The sequence below is a fragment of the Sminthopsis crassicaudata genome, chromosome 5, assembly GCF_048593235.1.
Source record: "Sminthopsis crassicaudata isolate SCR6 chromosome 5, ASM4859323v1, whole genome shotgun sequence".
Classification (NCBI taxonomy): domain Eukaryota; kingdom Metazoa; phylum Chordata; class Mammalia; order Dasyuromorphia; family Dasyuridae; genus Sminthopsis; species Sminthopsis crassicaudata.
This window is the reverse complement of record NC_133621.1, coordinates 261,783,851-261,808,327: the sequence shown is the minus strand read 5'-3', so window position 1 is coordinate 261,808,327 and position 24,477 is coordinate 261,783,851. Positions and strand designations below refer to the sequence as shown.

The following is a 24,477-nucleotide window of genomic DNA, read 5'->3' as shown; positions in this document are numbered from 1 at the left end:
ACAAGAGGAGTCACTAGGGCATTCCAGAATCCCTGACCTACCTCCCTTTATGGGTGGAGGGAGAAGATGGAAGGGGAGGAGCAGTGACACAATCATCACCACTTATGAAGAAGCCTGTGACAAGATTACAAAAGACACTAGTTTAAAGCTAAAGAAGGACAGGATATATCTGATGTGATAAATGCATACCCTGTTATTGAAGAATTTAATTCTTCAGGTCAAGCAAGGAGAAGATATACTCCTTTTGATCTGGAAATTATCAAAGATTTTAAAAAGGGTTGCACTCTTAATGGGGCTACATATTTTATGTTGAGATAGTACTAGAGAATTTGGTTTATGAAATTTTAAACCCCAGTGATTGGAAATCTATAGCAAGGAACATGTTTAGAACCTGGACAAAACTTGTTGTGGCTTTTGGAGTATAGTGAACTATGTAGGCTACAAGCCCAATGAAATAGACAAACTGGAGTTAATATACCAATCTTTGATCAGTTAGCAGGTAAAGGTCAATATGCAGATGCTTTAGAACAGATTAATTACCCTTTGATAGCATATGAGCACATTGCTGCTACTGCTATCAAAGCATGTAGCTCCCTCCCAGGAAAAGATAGAGGAGAAGCCTTCATGAAAATAGAGCAAGGCCCAAATGAACCCTTTGTTGATTTTGTGGGACTTCTGTAAACAGCTGTCATACAAACAATTGGAGAAAATGCAGCTACAGGAATTATGATAAGACAACTGGCTAAGGAAACTGCTAATGATGTTTGTAGAAGAATTATATGGGGACTATACAAAGATGCTCCTTTAGAAGATATCATAAGATGCTGTGCCACAGTGGCACAAATGCCTTTTTAGATTCAGGCTATAATGCAGAACATGGGAAGACAGGGTCCTTCTTGGCAAGGGATTTCCAGAGAGATTTGTCAATGCTTTCAATGTTGTAAAGTAGGGCATCTGAAAACTCAATGTAGGCATAGAGAAAGAGTGAGAAGACAGGATGAGAGAACAAGACCCCAAACTCCATGTACAAAATGCAACAAGGGCTTCCACTGGGCTTCAGAATGTAGATAGGCCGAGGGAAATGAGAAGTGGGGCCCAGCACCAGGACCCCAGGTGGGGTATGATGGGAGCAGAGGTTACACCCAGAGAGTCTTTAGAAATTCAATATTAAGACATACTAAGAAAGGGATTACAAGATCAATCAGCCAAAAAGCAATCAGATGGAAGAAAGGGATTACATGATCTATCAGCCAAAGAAGCAATCAGATGGGAAAAAAGAATTGTAATTAGGGAAAATAGAGTTGTATACAGCAGGGACTACTGAGATATCCCCTGGAGAGGTGAAACCTGTTCCTGCCCAGCCTGTGGATCCTTTGCCTCCAGGCACAGTAGGCTTGACCATTTCCGCTCCTGAGAATGCTTACAAGACACTGTTCATCATTACACTGATGTGGGAAACTGGAGATTGTGTAGCTAATATCCCATCTCAGTCACTAATATAGGTAGACAATGTGTGACTTATCAACCAAGAGAAGTAGTAATATCAGGTTTACTGATACAGACTCCTAATAAGCAACCTGATGATAGTTGCCCAGATTCTGACTCTAAGCAGCAGAATCCAGGAATATTCTATACTGCATCAGTTAAAGCTACTCAACTTATGCTCACTATCTATGTAACAGCATACCATTTGAATACTGCAGCAGTTACAGCTACTCAACTTATGCTCACTATCTATGTAAACAGCATACCATTTGAAAGGTTGATAGACACGGGTACAGATCATATAGTCATCAGAGGTGCCAGTAGGCCCAGTCATTGGCCAAAGATTAAGGCAGTCACCTGTATATGTCTGGCGTAGGAAGATCAATAGCAGCTGAAGTTAGTGCTGCTCCTATGAGATGGACATTGAAAGTGAAACAGGATTTTTTACTTCTCTTGTAGTTGAAAAAATCCCCATCAATTTGTAGGGAAGAGACATTTTACAGCATTTAGGATTATAATTGAGTACTTTGGCTTTTTAGGTAGGGCTGCTGTTGAAGGCTTGCCTGCACTTTCACCTGTTCCTATTCAGTGGAAAACTGATACCCCAAGTGTGGGTAGAACAGTGGCCCTTAACAAGTGATAAAATTCAGGCCTTAGTAGATATAGTGCAAGATCAACTTGACCAAGGACACTTACAACCTTCTCTAAGCCCTGGTAACAGATTAATTACCCTTTGATAGCATATGAACACATTGCTGCTACTGCTGCTGTTGTAAGAAAGTAATCTGGAAAATGGAGGATGTTTACTGATTTAAGAGAAGTAAATGAACAGATGGAAACTATGGGAACTCTTCAGCTTGGATTTCCATCTCCTACTCAATTGCCTAGAGATTGGCTTCTTTGGGTTATAGATATTAAGGATTTTCTATTCTGTCCCTCTAGATAAGGAGAATATGAAAAGATTTGCCTTTTCAGTGCCCAGTGTTAACTTAGCTGAGCCTTATAAAAGATATGAATGGGCAGTCATGCCACAGGAAATGAAAAATAGCACCACTATGTGTCAAATGTCTGTGGCTACTGCTCTGATTCCAGTAAGAAAACCATTTCCAAAAGTGTTGTTACATTACATGGATGATATCATGGGCTGTGTACCTGAGGAGCAAATGTTAGAAGCATGTCTACAAAAGACCATAGAGACACTAAGGATTATAAATTGCATATGGCTACAGAAAAAATTCAAAGGCATGCTCCTTTTCAATATTCAGGATATGATGTCTATCCTAAGGTGCTTACAGTACAAAAACTTTCTTTAAGAACAGAGAAGTTGAACACCTTAAATGACTTTCAGAAATTGATAGGAGATAGCCAATGGATGCCTCCAGTGTTGGGCTTAGCTACCTATCAATTATAACCATTATATGACATTTTAAGGGGAGACACTGCTTTAAACTCATCATGTAAAAACAGCTCAAGAGGCTTTGAGAGAAGTTGAATTGGCTTTATCCAATGTGGTTGAAAAGAGTTAGTTAAAAACCTTTGGAAATATAAGTTTTTGCTACAAAAAAAGATACCCACAGCAGTCCTTCACCAAGGAGACAGTGTGATAAGAGTGGGTAAACCTCCCAGCACAACCAGCACAAAGCCTTACTCTTTACCCATTAAGGCTATTAAGCAAGTGGTACAATTATCTGGGATAAGACCTGACAAGATATACACCTTTTATACCAATGCACAAATTAATATATCCTGTGAAACCATCCCAGAGTGGCAAATTTTATTGGCCAAATTTTACACATGGATCTCCATTAATTGGCAATGGATTTTTGGAGCTGAATTCACCTTGTCCATTGGAGAGAGACAGAGAAGACCCTTGAAACAAAGGAGAAGACCCAAGAAATATCAGATGGTTCCATCGTTGATTGTGCCCACCACTGAAAGAGCATGGCATTTATAACAATTGACTCATGAACATAAAAATTGTTGATGAGACTGTTTCAGGACTTCAAAACTTGCAGGAATCATTGGATTCCTTTACACATGAATTAATGGACAATAGATTGGTTTTGGACTATCTCTTGGCTGCTGAAGGAGGTGCATGTGTGATTGTTATTTATATACCCTCCTTCTAGGACTTATGGACATGTATAATTCCTCATATTGATTTATGTTGTTTGTTATGTCACTACTACCCTATGTTATATTATTATGTGCTTGTGCAATACTTCCCATGCTGATGGATTTATGTATACCTGTTTCAAGTAAGACCTTTAAGCCCAGAGGAAACCTGCTAACAATATCTGGTTTGATTCCCCATTTCCTTTTGGTGTTCTCACTTCCCTTCCTGAGAAATCAGGGCTATTCTTGTGGTGATTACTGAACTGAAAAGAAGGCTGACCCAAAGACCTTTAGGAAAACCAAACAAGAACATTACACTTAGGGGAAAATTAATTTCTCTAAATTTGTACTTAAAAAAAAAAAAAAAAAAAAAAACAGATCCGTAAATTAAGTATGCAACTAAAAAACCTGAAAAACAAATCTCCAACTAAGAACCAAATTTGAAATCCTGAAAATCAAAGGCAAGAATAATAAGACTGAAAGAAAAATATAAAAACAAAAAGCTATTAAGCTAAACTAGGAGCTAGTTTTATGAAAATAAAAATAATAAAATAAATAAATCATTGGTTAATTTGATTTTTAAAGACATATGAAAATAAAACATCCAGTATGAAAAAGAAAAGAATGAAATTAAATGAAGAAATTAAAACAATCATTAGTAAATATTTTGCCCAATTATATGCCAATGAATCTAAAAATCTGAGCAAAATCATCGACTATTTATAAAAATATAAATCACTAGATTAACAGATCAGGAAATGGAATGCCTAGATAACCTCATCTTATAAAAAGAAATTGAATGAGCCACTAACAAAATCTTAATAGGAAAAAATCTACATGGCCAGATGGGATTCACAGGTGAATTCTACCAAACATGAAAAGAATATTTAATTCCAATATTATATAAACTATGTGAAAAAAAGTGGGCAAAGAAGGAGCCTTATCAAACTTCTGTTATGACACAAATATGGTACTGATACCTAAACCAGGAGCTAAAACAGAGAAAGAAAATTGCAGACCAATTTTTCTAATGAATATTGTTGTAAACATTTTGAACAAAATCCTAGTAAGGCAATATGTCACAAGGATTATACACTACAATTGGGTGGGATTTATATTAGGAAGGCAGGCTGGTTCAATATTAGGAAAACTACCAACATAATTTACTATATCAATAAGAAAATCAACAGACATCATATGATTATCTTGATAATAAGTATTGAAAAGAACTTTTGGACAAAAATATAGCATTCATTTCTAATAAAACTACTAGACAGCATAGGAATAAAGGAAGTGTTCCTTAAAATAATAAGCAGTATCTCTCTAAAATCATCAGCAAGCATTATCTGTAATGGTGATAAGCTGATCAGGGGTGAATCAAGAACACCCATCATCACCATTATTATTCAATATAATACTAGAAATGTAAGCTTTAGCAATAAAAGAAAAAAATTCAAAGAAATTAGAATAGGTGAGGAAACAGAACCATCACTATTTATAGATGATATGATGGTATATTTAAGAGAACCCTAGAGAATTAATTTTAAAATTACTTGAAATAAACAACTTTAATAGAGATTAAAAATATAGGATAAACTGACATAAATTATCAGCATTTTCTTATACAATCAATCAAAGTCCAATAGCAAGTGATAGAGAATTCCATTTAAAATAACTGTAAATAATATAAAATACATGGGAGTCCACCTGCCAAGACAAACCAAGGACCTATATAAACAATTAAAAACTCTTTTCACACAAATAAATATCAGGTCTAATCAACTGGAAAAATATCAATTGCTCATGGGTGGGTTGAGACAATATAATAAAAATAATAATTCTGCCTAAATTTATTTATTTATTCAATTCTCCAATCATACTATCAAAAAAAAAAAAACTATCTGAAACAGCTAGAAAAAATAATAATTTTATCTAGCAAGAATATCAAGGAAATTAGTGGGGAAAAATATGAAGGAAGTTACCCTAACAATACCAGAACTCAACGATATTATAAAAAAGTAATCATCAAGACTATATTTAAGGAATAGAGTGGTGGATCAGTGAAGGTACAGTAATCTTACCAAAGTAACCTAGTATTTGATAAACCCGAGAATCCCAGCTTTTGGGGAAAAAAACCTCACTATTTGACAAAAACTGCTGTGAAAACTGGAAAGCAAAAGGACAAACTAGGTGTATACCAAAATCTCACACAATATAAAGTCAGAATGCGTGCATGATTTATACAGTCATATCACAGAGTGATGTCATTAGCAAATTAGAAAAGCAAAGAATACTCTACCTGTCAGACCTATGGGTTGGAGAAAAATCATGACCAAATAAGAGATAGAGAGCATTACAAAATACAAAATAGATAACTTTCATTATATTAAATTAAATAACTTTTGTACAATCTTTACAGCTAGTATCTCTGAGAAAAGTCTCATATCTCAAATATATAGGAAACTGACTCAACTTTTTAAGAATACAAGGCATTTTCCAACTGATAAATGGTCAAAGGATATAAACAAGTAGTTTTCAGATGAAGAAATAAAAGGCATCTATAGGCATATGAAGAAGTACTTTAAATCGTTTTTTATTAGAAAATGCAAATTAAAACAACTCTGAGAACCTTACACCTATTAGCCAGTATGACAAAAATGATAAATACATTAGAGATGATGTTGGAAATTTGGGACACTAATGCAGTGCCGATGGAGCTGTTAACTGAGTTATTCTGGAGAACAATTTGAAACCATGCCTAAGGGGCAACCAAACTGTGCATACCCATTGACTATACATCCCAAAAAAATCATAAAAAGAGGGAAAGGACCTGACTGCACAAATATTTACATCAGTCATTTTTTGATGGCAAAATATTGGAAACTGAGTGGACGCCCAACAATTGGAGAATGACTGAAAGAGTTGTGTTATATAAATGTTATTGAAATTTTATTGTGCAATAAACAATGATGAACAGGCAGATTTCAGAAAAACCTGAAAAAAACCTGTACAAACTGATGCAAAGAGAAATGAGCAGAACCAAGAAAACATTGTACACTTCTCAATAATATTATATAATGATGAATTATGACTGACTCAGCTCTTTTTAGCAAACAACAATGTTCCAAGACAAGTCCAAAGAACTCACAAAGGAAAAAGTTATCTACAATTAGATAAAGAACTGATGAACTTGGAACACAGTTCAAAACATATTTTTAAAACTTTTTATTTATTCTTGTGTTTTCCCCTTTTGATGTTTCTTTTTTTTTTTTTTACAACAACAAGAAATTTGAAAATATGTCTTACATTGTATAAACTGTATTAAACTGCCTACTATCTTTGGAAGAGGGAAGAAGAGGGAGGGTGGGATAGAGAAAAATATAAAATTCTAAATCTTGTAAAAATGAATGTTAAAAATTGTCTTGAAATTTAACTGGGAGAAATATAAAATACTACTAAAAACAATTAAGCTTATCTCACTCTGTATTCCTCAATATTAAATTTTTAAGATTTCCAAAGTCTCTTGTTAGGGTCTTTTTACAATAGGTCAGCCTAGTGCAAATAGGAGGTTGAACTTGAGTGGCCTAGAAGTAATTTCTGTGACCAGAGACTGCCTCATGGGTGGGACCCTGATCATATTGAGATAGCTTCATCACAGGAGACGGCTCCCTCTCTGATTGGTTGTATGTGTGACCTCATAGACTCTTCTTAAGCCCAGTGCAGCAGGAGGTCACTCTCTTTATTCTGGGACAAGCTGATGGATAGCCAAGAGAGATAAGGAGCTTGCTAGTGAGCACGTGGTTCTCTTGCAGACCTGGTATTCACTTGGGAGTTAACAGGTCAGGGCAATATGTGAACAAGTATAATAAAGACTTTAAGTTTGCACATGGCTGTTCTTGAGCACACTACCAGTTATTAAACTACGGTTCAAGAAATCATAGCCAAAGACCTCTGAAGACCTCAAAAGAGGCATTAAAGTTAGTTGACACTGCAAAGGTCAGTGGCCAGAGGATTCTCTGAAGCCCTGAGAATTAGGAGAGACTGGCAATGTAAAGGACTACAACTAGGGCATTTGCAAATGAAGTGACTACCCAGGGTTTAAGTATTCCTGTCCTTTATAATCTCTGATTTTATTAATGTATATGTAACTTTCTTAACCAAAGCAGTTCATAACTACATTGACTTATTCAAAGAATCAGTGTTACAGAAAACTTATCTCCTGTAAACAACATAAAGTGCATAATATTTAACTTAGCAAAGTCTTCCACAATATGACTCTTTCAAATCTATCTCCTTTTTCTCTACAAGAATACTTCTCCATTGAATCACACTGACTTAATGTGCTCTTAGCTTATGTATGGATACCTTGAATTCTGCCTTCTACTCACAAAAAATACTTTCTTTTCTGCCTACTTCAATTTGGTCATCATTCAAGATGCAAAACAAATCCAACTTCCTCCAACCTTTGTCATATCTAACAAACAGGGCTTGTTTCTTTGTTCAGAACCTGTAAAATATTTCAGGTTTGTATGGACTACTAAGTGAATCAAATGGATAGAGCAGAAAAGGATTTAAAATATTATGTAGTCCACATTACTCAAGGTATAAATGATGAATTGAGGTTCAATACTCAAGTGATTCACATAATCTCATATTAACAATTAAGTTAATAGTGCATTTCTTTTGCAGTGGTAGCTTATATTTCTTTTGACTATCATATTTTCTAAAATTAATTTTTCAATGAACAAAAAATCTCCTTTCTTTGCCTCAAAATAGGAAAAAATATTTATACATTCTATGTTATAGAAAATTTAGAAAGGACAATGATAAACTAGAGAGCAGAACAAAAAGTGATTTGCTTCATAACACTTTTTCTTATTGGTAATATCCCTTTTTTTAATATAGGCAAGAACAATCAAATAGCTACCTTCTGATCCAAGAAGGCTATTTTTTTCTTCAGCACTAGGTTTCTTCTATCCTGAGCAAGAACTTGCAGGTATATTTATACCAGAGAATGGCTTCAGGAAATCAGGATAGGGAGAAAAGGAAGAAGTATTCATTTTATGAGTAAATGTCAAAAACAAAAACAAAAAATAAACAGTCCCTTCTATAGGATCAGACCTTATAATCATATTCACTAAGTGTGACTTTTCCCATCTCACTTAATCCTATTTTATTTGATGACTTCCCTGGACTTTAGTGTTCTGCTTTGTGTTTCCAAACCAAAAAGAAAATATATATCCTTCTACTCCTCTCCACATTGTTCATTTTATAGACTCCAGACCATATGGATTCTCAACCTTGCAAAGTCTGAAGACCATTTTTAAAGTTTAAAAAACAAAATAAAATAGACCTTAAGATTATAGTAGTTGTATTATTAGTAATAAGTCAGACCATTAAAATCTATTGAGTTCTCACTTTGTGCAACACATTAGAGATACAAAGTCAAAATAAATAGTTCCTACCTGTAGTGGACCAGAATTCTGAAAAGGTGTACTTGAATCAAGGCTAGCAAGGTACTTATAGTTAAACACCTATTCAGAATGCTAAGTGATATAATTGTACTGAGGTATTTAGAGGAGTTTCAGACACAGAAGACTCTTTCAGCCACAGAAACAAGAGAAGATGCCAGACTCCAGATTCCAGACTCCAGACTCCATCTTTGACCAGCCTTGTGGTGGCCCTCCTGCCTCCTTCACTCCTCCACTAAAACCAAGGACTCAGGCTGATCCCAAGGTCCTCCAGAAAGCTAATTCAAGGAACTTAACAATCTACTAAAAGAATTCACTATTATACAATAATATAAAGTAATTTCAACAAGGGGAACGATTCTAATAAACAGGAAGATATCAAGAAAAGTCTTGCTTGGAGAATAGCATCTACACTTTGACAGAATTTTGGAATTTTAAGAGGTAGAAGTGAGGAAAAAAATACATTTTGCAAGAAAGATATAGTGACTCGCAATGTCCAGTGAATAAGAAGCAGGCCAGTTTTACTCAACAGAAATTACATGAAATAAATATCAATTAGTTGAAAAAAGACATGAATAGATATGCGTTCTTTTCAGTAAATTTATGCCTATTTGAATTTCAGGGGGAATTCAGATAATTTCCAACCATGTGACCATGTCTCTTATTTCTCCTTTCTTGATAATGGCCAGCTTTTCATTGTCCAAACTACTTCTCAAAGGCTGTATGTGTGGCTTTCAAGAAATATATGGAAAAAAATAAGAGGAAGGACTTTCTTGTGAACTGGAAAAGGTTCAAAGATGTCATCACTGGCCAGCTAAAGGATCAGCTTAGTAAGCCTTTGGAGAGAATGAATCAACTTAAGGCTGGCTACTAGGTAATTGGAAATGAGCTGATATCTTATGATTATTTTAAACTGAAGGTCACCAATTACCTATTTGACTCAACTAGGTTTCCCAGTAGGAAGGGGAAGGGCATAATTATTTATAAACTAGTCTGTGTCAGGAATTACATTAAGCACTTATTACAAATATTATTCTCAGTTTTCATCCTCACAAGAGGTAAAAAAGATGTTAAATATTTCTAGAGGCACATAGAAAGTCTCTGAGTCAGTATTTGAAGCTCTCTATTCATTATAACATCAGCTAATTTCAGACTGAGATGCCCCATAGCCATCTCATTCTTACCACACCTTAAAAACAAAACTCTGTACCATTCTCTCTGTAACCTTAACTTAAAAGGGAAATAATGAAAGGAATAAAGAAATAACTTAAGAAATTAAGGAGGTCTAACAGTATTAGATCTCAAACTATACTACAAAAACTATTTGGTACTGGTTAAAAAATTGAGATTCTATCAATGTCAACAGATTTGCTATACAACACACTAAAGCAAATTAACCCAACAGCGTAGTTTTTGATAAGCCCCCAGATCCCACCATTGGGATAAGAGCTTACTCTATGTAACAAAAGCTGTTAGAAAAACTAAGCACCATTCTTGCAGAAATTAGGTTTATGCCAACATCTAACACAATATGCTAAGATAAGCTTCAAATGGATATATGATGTAAATATAAAAGGTTATATAAACAGAGAAAGAATAAGAAAGAAATTAAACTGAAGATCAATTATGGGGAATGGTTCATGACTAAAAAAGGGAGAAAGAGAAAGATCAGAGAAGATAAAATGAGTGGCTTTCATTATACATAATTAAAAACTTTTTGCATAAAAAATCCAATGCAGCTAAGATTAGATGGAAAACAGTTAACAGGGGCAGGGGGGAAGTCTTTGTGGTAAGTTTCTCAGATAATAGTCTTACTTCCAAAATATATAAGGAATGGATTCAAATTCATGTGAATAACATCCATTTGCCAACTGATAAATAAATGGTGAAGGGGGAAAAAAACTCAGCCTTCTATAACTATATTAAAAAAAAACTTTAAATCATTAGGTGAAGAAAATGCAAATTAAAGCAACTCTGAAGTTTCACTTCACACCCTTCAGTTTGGCAAAGTTGTCAAAAAATAAAAATGACAAATGTCAAAGGGACAAAAAGAAAACTGGCATACTAACACAGTGTTGATTGATTAATGAAATGGTATAACTAGGTCAGAAAAAAATTTGGAAATCTGCTGCAAAAGTTAGCCACACTGTGAGTATTTTTGGTTCAATTCTATGCCTATGTCTGAAAAAGATCAAAAGAAGAAGAAAAGGTACTATATAGACAAAACAAAATATTTATAGCAGGTCTTTTTGTAGTACCAAAGAATTGGAAAGTAAAGAGGTTTCCATCAATTAGAAGAAAAGAATGCTACCTATCTCTTGATGTAGGGTGATTGAGAAATATATGGGAACAAGTCACATTTTTTCACATGGTTAATATGGACATTTGTTTTGTGTGATTATGTTTATTTGTTATAAAGATTCTATCTTTCTTCACCACCCGCAGGAAGAAAACGAAGGAAAAATAAAGCTTGACAATTAAAAATTAAATTTAATCTTAAAAATATGGAGGGAACATTGTAAAGGAATGTTTTTCTTACCTCCAATTTCTTTCTTGGAGAAGGGGATTTCCAGTAAGTGACAAGTCACATAGATTAAAACATGCATCAAACCACCTGGCTACACCTGTAAGATCTACATAAAATCATTATATAAGTTAGTGTACTAAAAATGATCATAACAAAGCCAAGAATTATTTTATTTTTCTTCTGATTTTAAGAAATATTAATGCAAATATAAGCCATTCTTTAAAAACAATTCAATACTTTAACAAAAAATTATTAGTGAAATAATTTCACTATAAAGCTATATAATAACAAATGGAATATTGCATAGCTAAATTTTACAAATTGCTTTCCTTAATGCAATAATAAATAGTGAAAATATTATTGTTGGTTTGTTTTTTTGTTTTTTTCCTTCTCAAAGAGGACCATCAGGAAGGTGATTGGGTGACATGCAAGTGAACTGGACTAAAGTGAGGGAGGACTGCACAAGGGCATCACTCTCACTGTCTCCTCCAGAGCTATTTGGGTCCACTGGCAGGATATAGATCAGGAGTGCAAGCAGTGAGAGACCTTGGCCTTAATAAGTCTCAGTTTGACTGAGACAGCATTCATTCAGAAATAAAGGCAAGTTAAGAGAGAAGTGAGATAAAGAATGTCATTTTTACCCAGTCAAAAAAATTTCATCAACCTGGGAGGGGAAGAGCCTCAGGGTTTCTGGCCCAAATGTCAAAGATTGTTATTTACATTCACTCTTATACAAATCAGGACCAAAACAAAAACCTAGTGGCCTAGGTCTGTTGGCCAATTCATGAGAGCCACAGTGATTTAAGTTGAAGGAGGGAGGGAGGGAGGGAGAGAGGGAGGGAGGAAGGAAGAAAAGAAGGAAGATTGTGTTGCCTGGTCCTCAGTGGGGCAGTTTCCACTATCAACTCTATGATGTTATGTCTTCTTTGAGAATGAAGGGAAAGTATTATTACCTTTATTTTGTATATGAGAATATTGAAATTTAAACAGTTTAAACCCCTCCAAAGCCAGTAAGTGTCAAAGCCAGGGTTCAAAAACTCTGTTGTGACTCGATTTGACTTGAGTTCAACATACTTTCTACTAAAGCACATTCTTATGATTTATGACATAAATACCTAGAATTTCATTTAGAGCCTAAAAAGAGAAAATGTTAGAAGCAGCTTAGATGGCACACTGGATAGAACATTGGTCCTGAAGTCAAGAGGACCTAAGTTCACATGTTACTCAGACACTAGTCATGCTGAGCAAGTTGTTTAACCCTTTCTGTCTTGCCAATAACAACCCTAATAATAATAATAAAGCCAGTGTTAATTTAGGAACCCGTTAAGCATTTTTTAAAAAGTTAGTTTAGGGGCAGCTAGGTGGTGCACACTATACACTGATAGAGCACCAGCACTGAAGTTGAAGTGGAAGGACACCTCTCTGGACTGTGAGAAACATAATCTTGAAACTCTGTAGTTAGAACTTTGTTACTAGTTCTTCACACTCACGTAGATGGTATTTTTATACCCCCAGATGGACATGCTTCAGTTGACAATATTCTTCCTAAAACATGGCACTTACTTCAGTTATGAATCCAACATTGATCTGGTCTGAGTATAGTGGAATACAGTGGAACTTTCAGCCCCACTTCTTCAGGATAATACAACTTTCTTAATGCAATTTAAGACTGCATTAGCTTTTGTGGCTTTCCTGTCATTCTACTGACTCTAGATGTTAATCTGATACCCTAGGTGTTAATCACACAGGTTGCTATCTAATCATTCCTTCCCCATATTATGCCATTGAACCCAACTTCAATCTTAAAAAAACATTTTAAGTTTTCTATTTTTCTCATCTATTCTTCCAAACTCACCTGAAAGGCAATTGTTGCTGACATCCAGTTTTTCCAAAGAAACAAATTGAAAGAGTGGCACAATTTCAATCAAACTGAAAGTAAAAGTTTAGAATAAACATTAAAAATTCCAAATAGTAACAGTAACATGCTCTATCAACAGTGGATGAATCCTGAGAATCTTCTACCTCTAAGTTTATGAACCTATACATAATATAATTATGTAATTAGTAGTTAATAATAATAATAAATCTGTCATTAACACATATAACAATATTAATATTTGGAAATATAATGGTGGGGAGTTTAAAAGGAGGGTCTGTTATTAATTTTTGGTTTTGTCCGTTATCGGTTTAGAGAATTGTCAAAAGGGAAACTCCCTCTGCCAAAGTGGATCATTAAGTTCTGTAATTTATCAGAAAGAGCTTGATGTTCAAGGTATTTGAAAAGGTAGAAGATACTAGAGAATTTAAAGGGGAAAGAAATCTTGGATTCTAATGCTATACAAAAAGTGAATCATGAGAATTTAATTGACTCCATTGATGACAAGAGGATTCCAAGGACAAAGGTCCCTATTTTGTCCTTTGAAAAGGCCTTGCAAAGAGACTTGGCCAATAATTGCACAAAATAAGAAAATGGTAGATATTTTTGATTGACGTTGATACAGGTGCTACCCAGATCAATGAGATCAGGGATCTGCTAAAATATTAGTATACTTATACCAAAAATAGACATTTTCATTACCTTAATCTGTTTCTTAAATTTTTTTTTAAACAATGAGTATAATGCTAGACAATGCTTTTTGTAAAGGAAAATTCTTACCTGCTAATCACATAGTTAATATTATATAGTGAACAGTGTTGTCTATATGGTCAGGAGGTCCCAGTTTTAACTCCTGCCTCTGATAAACACTGGTTGTGTGACTTCGTGCAAGTCACCAAGTCTCTCAGATCTCTGAGCAATTCTTTAAGACAATAAATTGCAGAGAATAGGTCTGCAATGACTGATGGAGAGATTTTCTCGAAAGGGGATTCTCTGTTCCAGTATAATCACAAGTCTAGTTTCTATCTCTAATTGCATAGCTACCCAAATACACATAATCAATGACTTCCTATTTATTTACTACAAATACATTTTTAATTGACTACTAAATGGAAGGCACAGAGCACTGAGGATACAAAAAACAAAAGAAACATTCCTTCCATAATTTCTTTTGAGATTACCAGTAGACAATTGTATTTTAGCACAAAGTAAGAATTGGTGTTTTAAATTAATCAAATGAGTGAAATCTAGAATAATTCTGTCAGAAAAAATCAACTTCAAACTCATTGAGACATTTAATTTCTAAGAATTGTATGCATTTACACTTTAATATATAATACTTCACTTCAGCTACCTAAGAATCAAATTAAGATAGATAAGTTTAGCTTGGCCTTGTGAGAAAGAGGTTAATGCTTTTGCCCATACTATTCTTTCTCACTTGCTCATTCACAAAGGTCTTATGATTAAATCTCCCCTGTGTATTTTTGAAAGTTCCATCTTTAGCTTTTCCTAAAAGAGAACCTTCTGTTGAGAATCAAATCACATTAATCAGTTTACTTCACCTTTTAAAGGGCTTATTTTTAACATTCCATTTCCCATACACACCTATTTCTCATCACTTGATCAACTTTCTCTCATTTCTTCCTTTTCCTTTTTTTTTCTCCCCAAGTTGTATTATTTTAAGGTCAGAAGCCCACAGAGCAGCATGATCACCAGGAGCCTACACATGGTCTGGCACAATGCTAACCCTTGTATTGACCTTGACTGTGGTAGAATACTCTCCTGTTCTGCATTACCAAAGAGACAGAAGATATTATGTATAAAAACAGACTAAACAGTGAGATAGGCTGAAGATCACTCCAAATGTGGGCTACTCTACTTCAAGAGCATTCATAGATGAATAGGATACAAGTTACAAGTACTTTAGAAGCCACCTTTGAAAAAAATAACACAAAGGAGGTACTTAGAGGAAACAGCAAAATTTAAGTCAGAGTCTTTGTAAAATTCTCCTTTAATTGTGTATTTGTTGATTAATTAGGAGCATATTTGGAAGTTCTCCATTTTTCTTTATAACTAACACATTCTGTCCTGCAGAACTTCTCAACACTAAGCTGCTTTACACTTTAATGAACTTAAGGTAAACTTAACATCCCTAAATTCAAGTACAGAGAAGTCATACTTTAGGTAATTAATTGCAGTTTAAGAATCCATATCTTCCCAGGTTCATGACACAAATCCAATAATATTTGACGAAAAGTTTCCTCTTTTGTCTCTTTAGTATTTTTAAATTTCTAACTTAAGTTCTGTTATTTTCAAAAGCTTTGAAATACTAATATTAGTCATTAAGACATGTCTTTTGCATTCATTTCCATTACTGTTCCCAAATATTACTATTTTTCAAACAACAGCTATATGATAATATACTGGGGATAGTAAAAGAAAAGTTTTAAATCTGAAATCCCTGGAAATTCTTATTGCAAAAACCATAAAATATAAAAGCAACTGAAAAATTCATTTTTAGTAAACAGTTCACTTTGTTTAAAATAACTAACTTTTTAAAAATCTAGAGACTTAATTTAATTTAGATTTTTTTTTACTGGCAATTCATCGACATTTATAACTGCTCATTGGCAAACTAGAAACCTAACAGAGGGCTCTTTCAATTCTATAACTTTTACTTTTACTGACATTCTGTGTTAATTTTTTCTTTTAAGAAAATTCAAACCAGAAAGACAAAGGACATTAGTGAAAACCTAATACCACTTGACCTTGTCACACTAGCCCAGGGCATAAAAAGATATAAATTTCAAAGAAGACAAAAAGGCAAAAGATATGTACAGAAAGAAGTGGGTAAAAACTTCCCTTTCTGCTCCTACTTAGAATTTCTCTGCAAGTAAAATGCCTTATAAAGCCAAAGAGTATTCCAATTAAAAAACAGATGAATCAAACTGAAAACAGTCAAATATTTTAAAGAAAACTAAAAACAGTAGTAAAGATGAAATAAATCTTTCAAACAATGTGTACTAAATGTTTTAATTTATATTCATTTTATTGGATGCAAAAAAGCAGGATGAATATTACTTTCTTCCTTTAATGCAAATATGAATTCAAAATTCACTACAATGAAAAAATGCATTATTAACCTAAAAATTATAAGTATTCCAAACAATTTCTTCTTTTTCTAGAAAATAAAGTATTAAAACTGCCAAAAAGAATAACCCAAAGTGTTAGTATCCTACCAACATCACCTTTGATGAATAATTCTTTGTGTCAATTTCTATTCAGGTTAAAAAAAAAAAAGTTTCATTCTGTTCCTAATTCATCCACTAACCCCAAAAGTTATCTTACAGGGATAGCTAAAGAATGTTTTGAGAAGGTTACAGCAATAACCTTTGCAAAAATTAGCCATAATATGAACTTCAATATTTCAAGCATTTATGATTTCACTAAGTTGGTACCCTTGTCACTAATGTAAATATCAATTTGTAAACATATTCTCAACCTCCTTTCCTAACTTAGAATTTTACTATCTGCAATTAAAATAAATAAATAAAGCACTACCTGGTCTAATGATCAACCTTCTGGTAACAGGTCTTAATCTTGATCAGGGCAAAGTTTTAGGTGAGAGACAGACACATCTATCATCAAACCCTAAGTAAAAGCCTATCCGATTTGGTAAAACATTCTGAGCTGACACTTCCATTAGCATAGCCTTTGAAAATCCACTAAGTTATAAGCAGGACGGCTTTGGAATTAATGTGTTTAATCTGTTATAGACTTTAAAATAAAAATAAGCTACATGTAATAGAAGCTCAAGATTTCATTTATACTACATTCATATCTGGCATAATATTTGTATTCTACTCTGCTATGTATAATAGAAAGCTATGGTTTTATATAATTTTATTCATATTTTACATATTAATGTGTGTTACACTGTTTATGGAAATTTTTATGTTTCTTAGTCAATTTTAGATATAACAACAAAAATGAAAATCCTAATTAAAAAAAAATAGAAAATGAATAACCAGTGGGTCACTGTTATACCTTGATAGGGCACTGGAATAGGACTCTAGTAGAGTTATGTTTTATTCTCTTCATTCTATCTTCTCATATATATCTTAAACAGAGATCTGACCATACATGTTACTGCCCATTCAAAAATTTCCAATAGTTACCTTATTGCCTCCAGGATAAAATATTAATCCCATCTTGTATTTTAAGACCTTCCACAATATACTTACTACATAAATCAGTCTTAATTCATATTATAGTGGCATCATATATTACAGTCACTTTATAGTAGAGTCATGTGTTATATGAAGATGAGGCTCAAATGAAGGCAGAAGGCAAAAACCACATTGTGCAGTTCCCCATAAAGAAATCTTTAAACAACTGTAAAAAAAAAATGGGGACAACTAGATGATATAGTGAATAGAATGCTGGTCATGGAAATTCAAATCTAGTCTCAGACACTTACTAAAATGGGGGCAAAAGTAGCATCTACTTCCCAGATGTATTGTAACTATCAAATAAGATAAATAAATTTAAAGCTCTTAGCACAGGGCCTGGGACATGGTAAGTACTGTGAAAAAGTTAGTTCTTAGGTAGCTCATGGATAGAACACTGAATCTAAAGAAAGAAAGACTGAAATCAAATCTAGCTTCAGACAGACACTCACTAGTTGTGTGATCCTGGGTAAATCATCTAACCTGTTAACCTTAATCCACTGAGAAGGAAATAGCAAATTAAGACTTTTGAGAAAATAAATAATACTTATTTTATGGCTTTATTTAATTCAAGTTCATGATAAAGAGAATTCTTTAACATTAATTATTAAGCCTAATTAAACTAGTAATATTACCATATCTTCAAATTTTTCTTCATAACGATTTATATATAATTTAAGATTGTACAGTATCACTTAATACAGTATGCTATTTTTAATTACTAATTTTAAAAGATTTATGAAAATAAGTGGTATTATAAAAAAGAGCTCAAAATATAACTGTAAATTTCAGACCAACAGATATTTCATCATGAATGAGAAGAAAATATGTGAATATTCAAATAGGAATGTTATATTAAAGTACTTAAAATAGGATAATTCCATAGATTAGACTCTCAACTAAAATAAGCAAATCAAATATTACTCCCCAAGATATTCTCTCCAAAATAAACAACTAAAACAAAACTTTAAAGAACCTTATAAGCCTACTTATGATTACCTTTTCAAAATCTTTTGAATGTAATTATGTGACTAGCCATTGGAATTAAAGTAAAAAACATAAAGACATAACAAAATGTGTTTTAAGTATTTACGTTATTACTAAAAGGTACTAAATTTCTTTTAGTCCTATTTTGTAGATAATCCTTATTTCTTTCCTTCAACAACAATATGCCTCTTAGATCTTGGAGTTGGGAAGGGAAAAAAGGGAGTGTTCTCTTATTTCTGCACAATGGTATGGGTTTTTCCCTCAACAGATTAACAAGTCTCACTCTGAATCTCCAGATTGAAGAATAGTGAGAAGGTTAATATATATTTTTGATATATCCCTTTGATCTGTTATTTTGTTTTGTATCTGTACTATCTTAGATCAAAAACTCTTTGAAGCAATACAACTTGATTTATACACCATCTATTACTTCATATAAAAATAAATATGATGATCAATTTGGGGCATGGTCAATGTAAACTAGGATTCAAATAAATGAAAAAATTACCTTTGTAGAAGATATTTAAATGGGGTATAATACTGCCAAAATATCTCATATACATATAATTGTATGTGTGTATATGTATGTATGTATATGTAAACATATATACATACATGGTGGACTTTGAAGTACAGAAAATATGAATTCTTGAAAAAAAAAGGAATACTACTTATACGAATTTCTGAAATATATTTGTAGAACTTTTATTGGGATATTTAATGGGCTGTCAATATTGCTTATCTTATTCTGGGAAATATGTATTCTTGCTTTTATTTGTTTTCCGTTAGTGGACTATCAGGGATGTAAGTCCTTGGATAATTGTAGATGTCATTTAGGAATCTCTGTAGCTCTTTGGGCCTTGATCAAACCAGCACAAGGTCACCTGTAGGACATTACCACCTGTTTTAGGAATCTTTCGCTAGGTCTCTTTGAAGGTCCTCTCCACAAAAAAGTGGCTAACTTAACAAAGAAATGAATCCTTTGTGACCTGTTCAATACTGATAATCCTAAATAATCTAAAGTTTCTTTGTGATTGCATTTATCAAAGAATATTGTATGATCTTAATATACACAGAAGATATGTCTCCTTAGAGAAAAGCATTTAAGATAGAATTTTCCTTACAAAGACAAATGCTTTTCTATAACTGACAAACAATAGTAATACTGAGACTTCATATTTCCTGTATTTTTCTGTAGATTTCATGTGTACAAAAGTATAGCTTGATATTAAATATCATTTATAAACATATCAACTTATATTAAGGATATTCATGCACTTGCAGGTCCCATAATATAAAAATATTAATAGGAGTACTTTTGTGATTAACAAAAGTTTTTTTTAATGAAATCAATAATCATCAAGTAGGAACTAGATGAACAAATTGCTGCAAATGCAAATAAAGGAATAAAATTTCTGTCTTGTGAAGAAATGGCAAAATGAGGAATTCAGAGAATTATTGGAAGACATTACATCATATAATGCATATGAGTGAAATAAGCTGAAATAGAAATGGAATATACACAATGATATATCCCACCTAAACCTCTCTTGCCTTTAAAATTTTCTATAATCAAGGGCACCATTTTCCTCCCAGTCTCCCAGACTCCCAAATGACATATAATTCTCGATTCCTCTTAATCTCTCAGCTCCTATATCCCATTTGTTACCACAGTCTGATGATTTAACCTTTGTTAACATCTTCCTAAAATGACCCTTCTCTCCCTGACATTGCTACCATCCTGATGTCCTTCCTTACTTTCTCCTGTCAGGACTTTCACAATAGCCACCACCTTTAAGTCTCTCTCAAATCCACTTCACCCTCCACTCAGCTGCCAAAGGGATTTTTCTAAAGAGGAGGTCCAACTGGCACAGTCAGGAAGACTCATCTTCCTAAATTCAATCTGGCCTCAGACATTTGTAAGCTGTGTGCTCCTGGACAAGTCATTTCATCCTATTTGCCTCAGTTTCCCCATCTGTAAAATGATCTGGAACAGGAAATGACAAAGCATGCCATTATCTTTGCAAAGAAAATCCTGAATGGGGTGACCAAAAAATGTCTTTTTTTTTTTTTTGCATTCTCAATTTTTAGCACGGTGCCCATCTCTTGATAAATGTATATTGACTGACTTCACAAATGAAAAGAACAATGAAATAAAGTCAAATAATATATAACTATAGTAACTAATTGTTATCCCAAAGAGCAGATAAAGAAATTCACCTCTCATTTTTCTTTGGAGGTAAGAGAAGATATGAGTGTACAATGAAGCATACATTGTCAAACACAGTTTCTGTGTCAATTAGTTTTTCTTAGCTGTTTTTTTTTTAATGACTTTGAAGTTAAACAAGGGATAGAATAAAACTTTAAAACCAAACAAAAAAAGTGATAGTAGTAGCTAGCATTTATAGAGTGCTTTAAGGCTTACAACATACTTTTTAATAATTTTATCCTCACAACAAGTTTGGGGGGTAAATGATCCTCATTTACAGATTAAGGAAACAAAAGAGACAAATTAAGCCTCTGGTATCTGTGGTTGAATTTGAATTCAGGACTTCCTGACTCCAGGTCCAATATGTATTCTATTCATTGTGCTGGTAATCACCAACTTCTTAATAACCTTTTAAAAATAGTAGTAATATTACTAGAAATGGCCCTAAGCAGACTATAATTTGTTAATCTGGTACTGATTTGTATTGGCAGAAGGAGTTTCCTGGATGGGAGTTTCCTACACCAGTAATGTCAATGATTCTGGCCAAAATATTTTTGAGATACTCCGTATAAATAGGTATATATATGTATAAATGGTATATATATATATATATATATATATGTGTGTGTGTGTGTGTGTGTGTGTGTGTGTGTGTGTGTTTATGTGTGTATATATGTATAGATATAGATTATATATATGTATATATATATATATATACACATATATATGTATATAAATGTTTATATACACACATGGGCACATCATATTTGTGTTTATATATAAAATTACCAATAATTTTCCCAGTCTTTTAATATCCTGCTTTTATATAACTTGAAAATTCCCTCAAAACCACTAGCATGAATTTCCATATACATTTGGATTAGTACATCAACTCTTTCCATCTTTTTCTTCTTAGTACTACTTCCACTTATTCCAAAAGCATAGAGAGTACTGATGTTGGTTTATAAATATCGTAGAACCTTTGTCACTGGTGAAGAAAATACGTTACAGGAATTCTGACATGTCTTTTCTATTTTTTCATTTATTTGTTGTCTTCCTATTTTCATCTTTAAATGATGGCAGAACAAGATTCCAATGGAAAATCATTTGGGAGCAGTAAAGTGTTGCTATGTGGCCACCCCAACTGACAGGGGTTTGAAAGCGGGTTCTGTTTCTACTTGCCAAGGTCTTAAATTTCTAATGGACATTGAAATATTTAGAGGAAAAATGCTCAAAGGATAGACCACCCTAATGTGGTGAAGATTAAGAGAAAATTTTAGACATCTTTTATTGCAAAAGAAAGGAAACACATGGTGGACATCTTCAAGTTTGGGCTGTCCTAGTCTGTTTCCCATGAAGTGTAGAGCCCAAGTTAGTAGATTCTCCTTCAAAGCATTTTTCTATCTGCCTTTGATGAACAAATTAATCATATTACAAGGAGTAGAATTCAGTGAAATATTAATCTAATAGCAAAGCAGAAGGAGATGTACATCTATTTCCCTCATGTTTTGGTTTCCAATGATTCTCTCTATAAAGTTCCAGATGTTTGGTGGTCTCACACTGAACTCCTGTGACAGGTACTCATTTTCATTCAATGCCAAAGTATTTTTAAAGTATTTTTATGTCCTTTGGGAAATCAAATTTAAATCAATCTTAACAGTTACTATAAGAAATAAAAGTTGAAAAAAAAAGCTTAATAACTGTCTTGCTAGTATATAATAAATACCATTTGAGAGAAAATGACATCTCAGGATGAAATAAAAAACTTCTTGTATTTTTAAAGGAATATATTCTTTACTAGGATAAATGAAGACTTCCCATAGAGATTTCTATAGATCTATGTTTGATAAAAATGACTTTAGGTAAAATAAGCAAGTTGTAACCTTAATGTATAATACTTTAGTTCTAAAATTTAAATTGTATATAAAATAAGTTTAATATTTTACAAGTCAATTTATTTTACCAAATTATTGGAAAATGTGATACTAATGACAATATTCTTTGCATTTGAGGGGACACTATTAATGTCTTTTAATTTCTTACTGAAGCAATTACTTAAGAAAAGATAATTTACCTGTTTTGAGAGACAGTTAGAATCTGTAATAAAGGAAGCCAGTATGAGGAGATTATTTCCATTGTTGAAATACTGTTGTCATCCAAGTATAATTCTCTGAGAAGAACTTGATTCTCCAGAGATGGAAGCTACATTTAAATTTATTTGACAAAGATAATTAATTTACTCATTTAATCAAACTTTAAACTTCAAAAAAAAACTAATACCACCACATTTATTATAATAAAGTATTTGTTTAATTCAAGAGGCCAATCTTTTTCAGCAATAAGGTTGACATTAATGCTCTTCATACAATAACTTGTTTTTTAAATGAAATTCATAACTATCACTTGGTAAAGTATGTCTCACTTAAAAAAATATTGCTAGCTCATTTGTCTCATACTTATCAGAAATATATGTAAAAATGTCTAACATTGTATATGTAAAAATGTCTAACATTGAATGAAAAAATAAATGTAGGACTAATTCCTTTTGTAAAATAGCAAACATACACTTTTTAAGCAGAGAAAACCCCATTTTAGTTTAAAATAAATGAAAAATTGACTGCAGATTATAACTATGAAAGAATAATCAGGGATAAAATTATTCAAATCTATACAATAAGGCTATCATACTATATATTTACACAAGTAAAAAGAACATATATAAATATTAATCATTAATATGAAATAATTTACCTCAGTTAAGTAATTTCCCTGTAACTTCAAAATCTGAAGTAAGCCACAATCTTTAATGCCTTCAACTTTAGTAAGATTATTATAAGAGCAGTCCAGATACATAATAGTGGGAACACTGCAAAGACCTCTGGTGCTAATTAGCTGATTATGATCCACAATTAGCTGCTGAAGAGATTTCAAAGATTCTAATCCACCTGAAAGAAAAATTGCTAAGTAAGATGCTGGTATTATGCAATCTTTCAAATCCTAGTTGTGGTTCATTTTCTAAATTATGATGTTACTATATTTTCTAAATTTTAAATTAGGACTTATTTTAAATTTGTTCTAATTTGTTTTAATAAGTTATCAATAAGGTATCATAAAAGTATAACAAAATTATATTCCAAATATAATAATACAATAATAATAATAATGATAATAATAATAACAAATAACTTATCTTTTTTCTGAAACTTATCAAGTTTCAATAAGCACCTATGCCAGGCACTGTGGAAATTGTAGAATATACTATCAATTTAACAACAAAATAACTAAATAAAATAATTCTATTTTAAATTACCAATATGGCTCATTAGAAATATCTTTGCTGGTTTTTTACAGCTTCTCATTAATTATTGGCCTACTCACACCCACCATGCTTTTCTCCACTGTTTTCTCTCCCTCTCTTTATATGATGCTTATCTTTACTTCTGTAGTATTCCACATTTTGTTGCCATATAGCAACTTCAATAAAATGCAAGCATTCAAAAGATGAATATTTGCTTTTGTCAAACACTTAGAGACAATAAAATAACTCTGACATTTCTCAAAATTTAGCCAGCCCACTC

The 24,477-nt window shown here is 32.7% G+C and overlaps 1 protein-coding gene across 8 annotated transcripts in view; it reads right to left on the bottom strand.

The window, feature by feature from the left end:
• Positions 1-24,477, bottom strand: part of LRRIQ1 (leucine rich repeats and IQ motif containing 1) — a 297,962-nt gene that overhangs the window by 208,868 nt on the left and 64,617 nt on the right. For all 8 annotated transcript variants that reach the window (XR_012482648.1, XM_074270901.1, XM_074270905.1 and 5 more), the window contains exons 11-14: positions 23,651-23,844; positions 22,974-23,101; positions 13,454-13,527; positions 11,611-11,704 (exon numbers count right to left, since the gene is read on the bottom strand). Coding sequence is in view for 7 of the 8 variants with exons in the window: in XM_074270901.1 (XP_074127002.1) it covers positions 11,611-11,704; positions 13,454-13,527; positions 22,974-23,101; positions 23,651-23,844 (490 nt within the window). In the remaining variant the exon portion in view is untranslated. The remainder of the gene's footprint in view (positions 1-11,610; positions 11,705-13,453; positions 13,528-22,973; positions 23,102-23,650; positions 23,845-24,477) is intronic.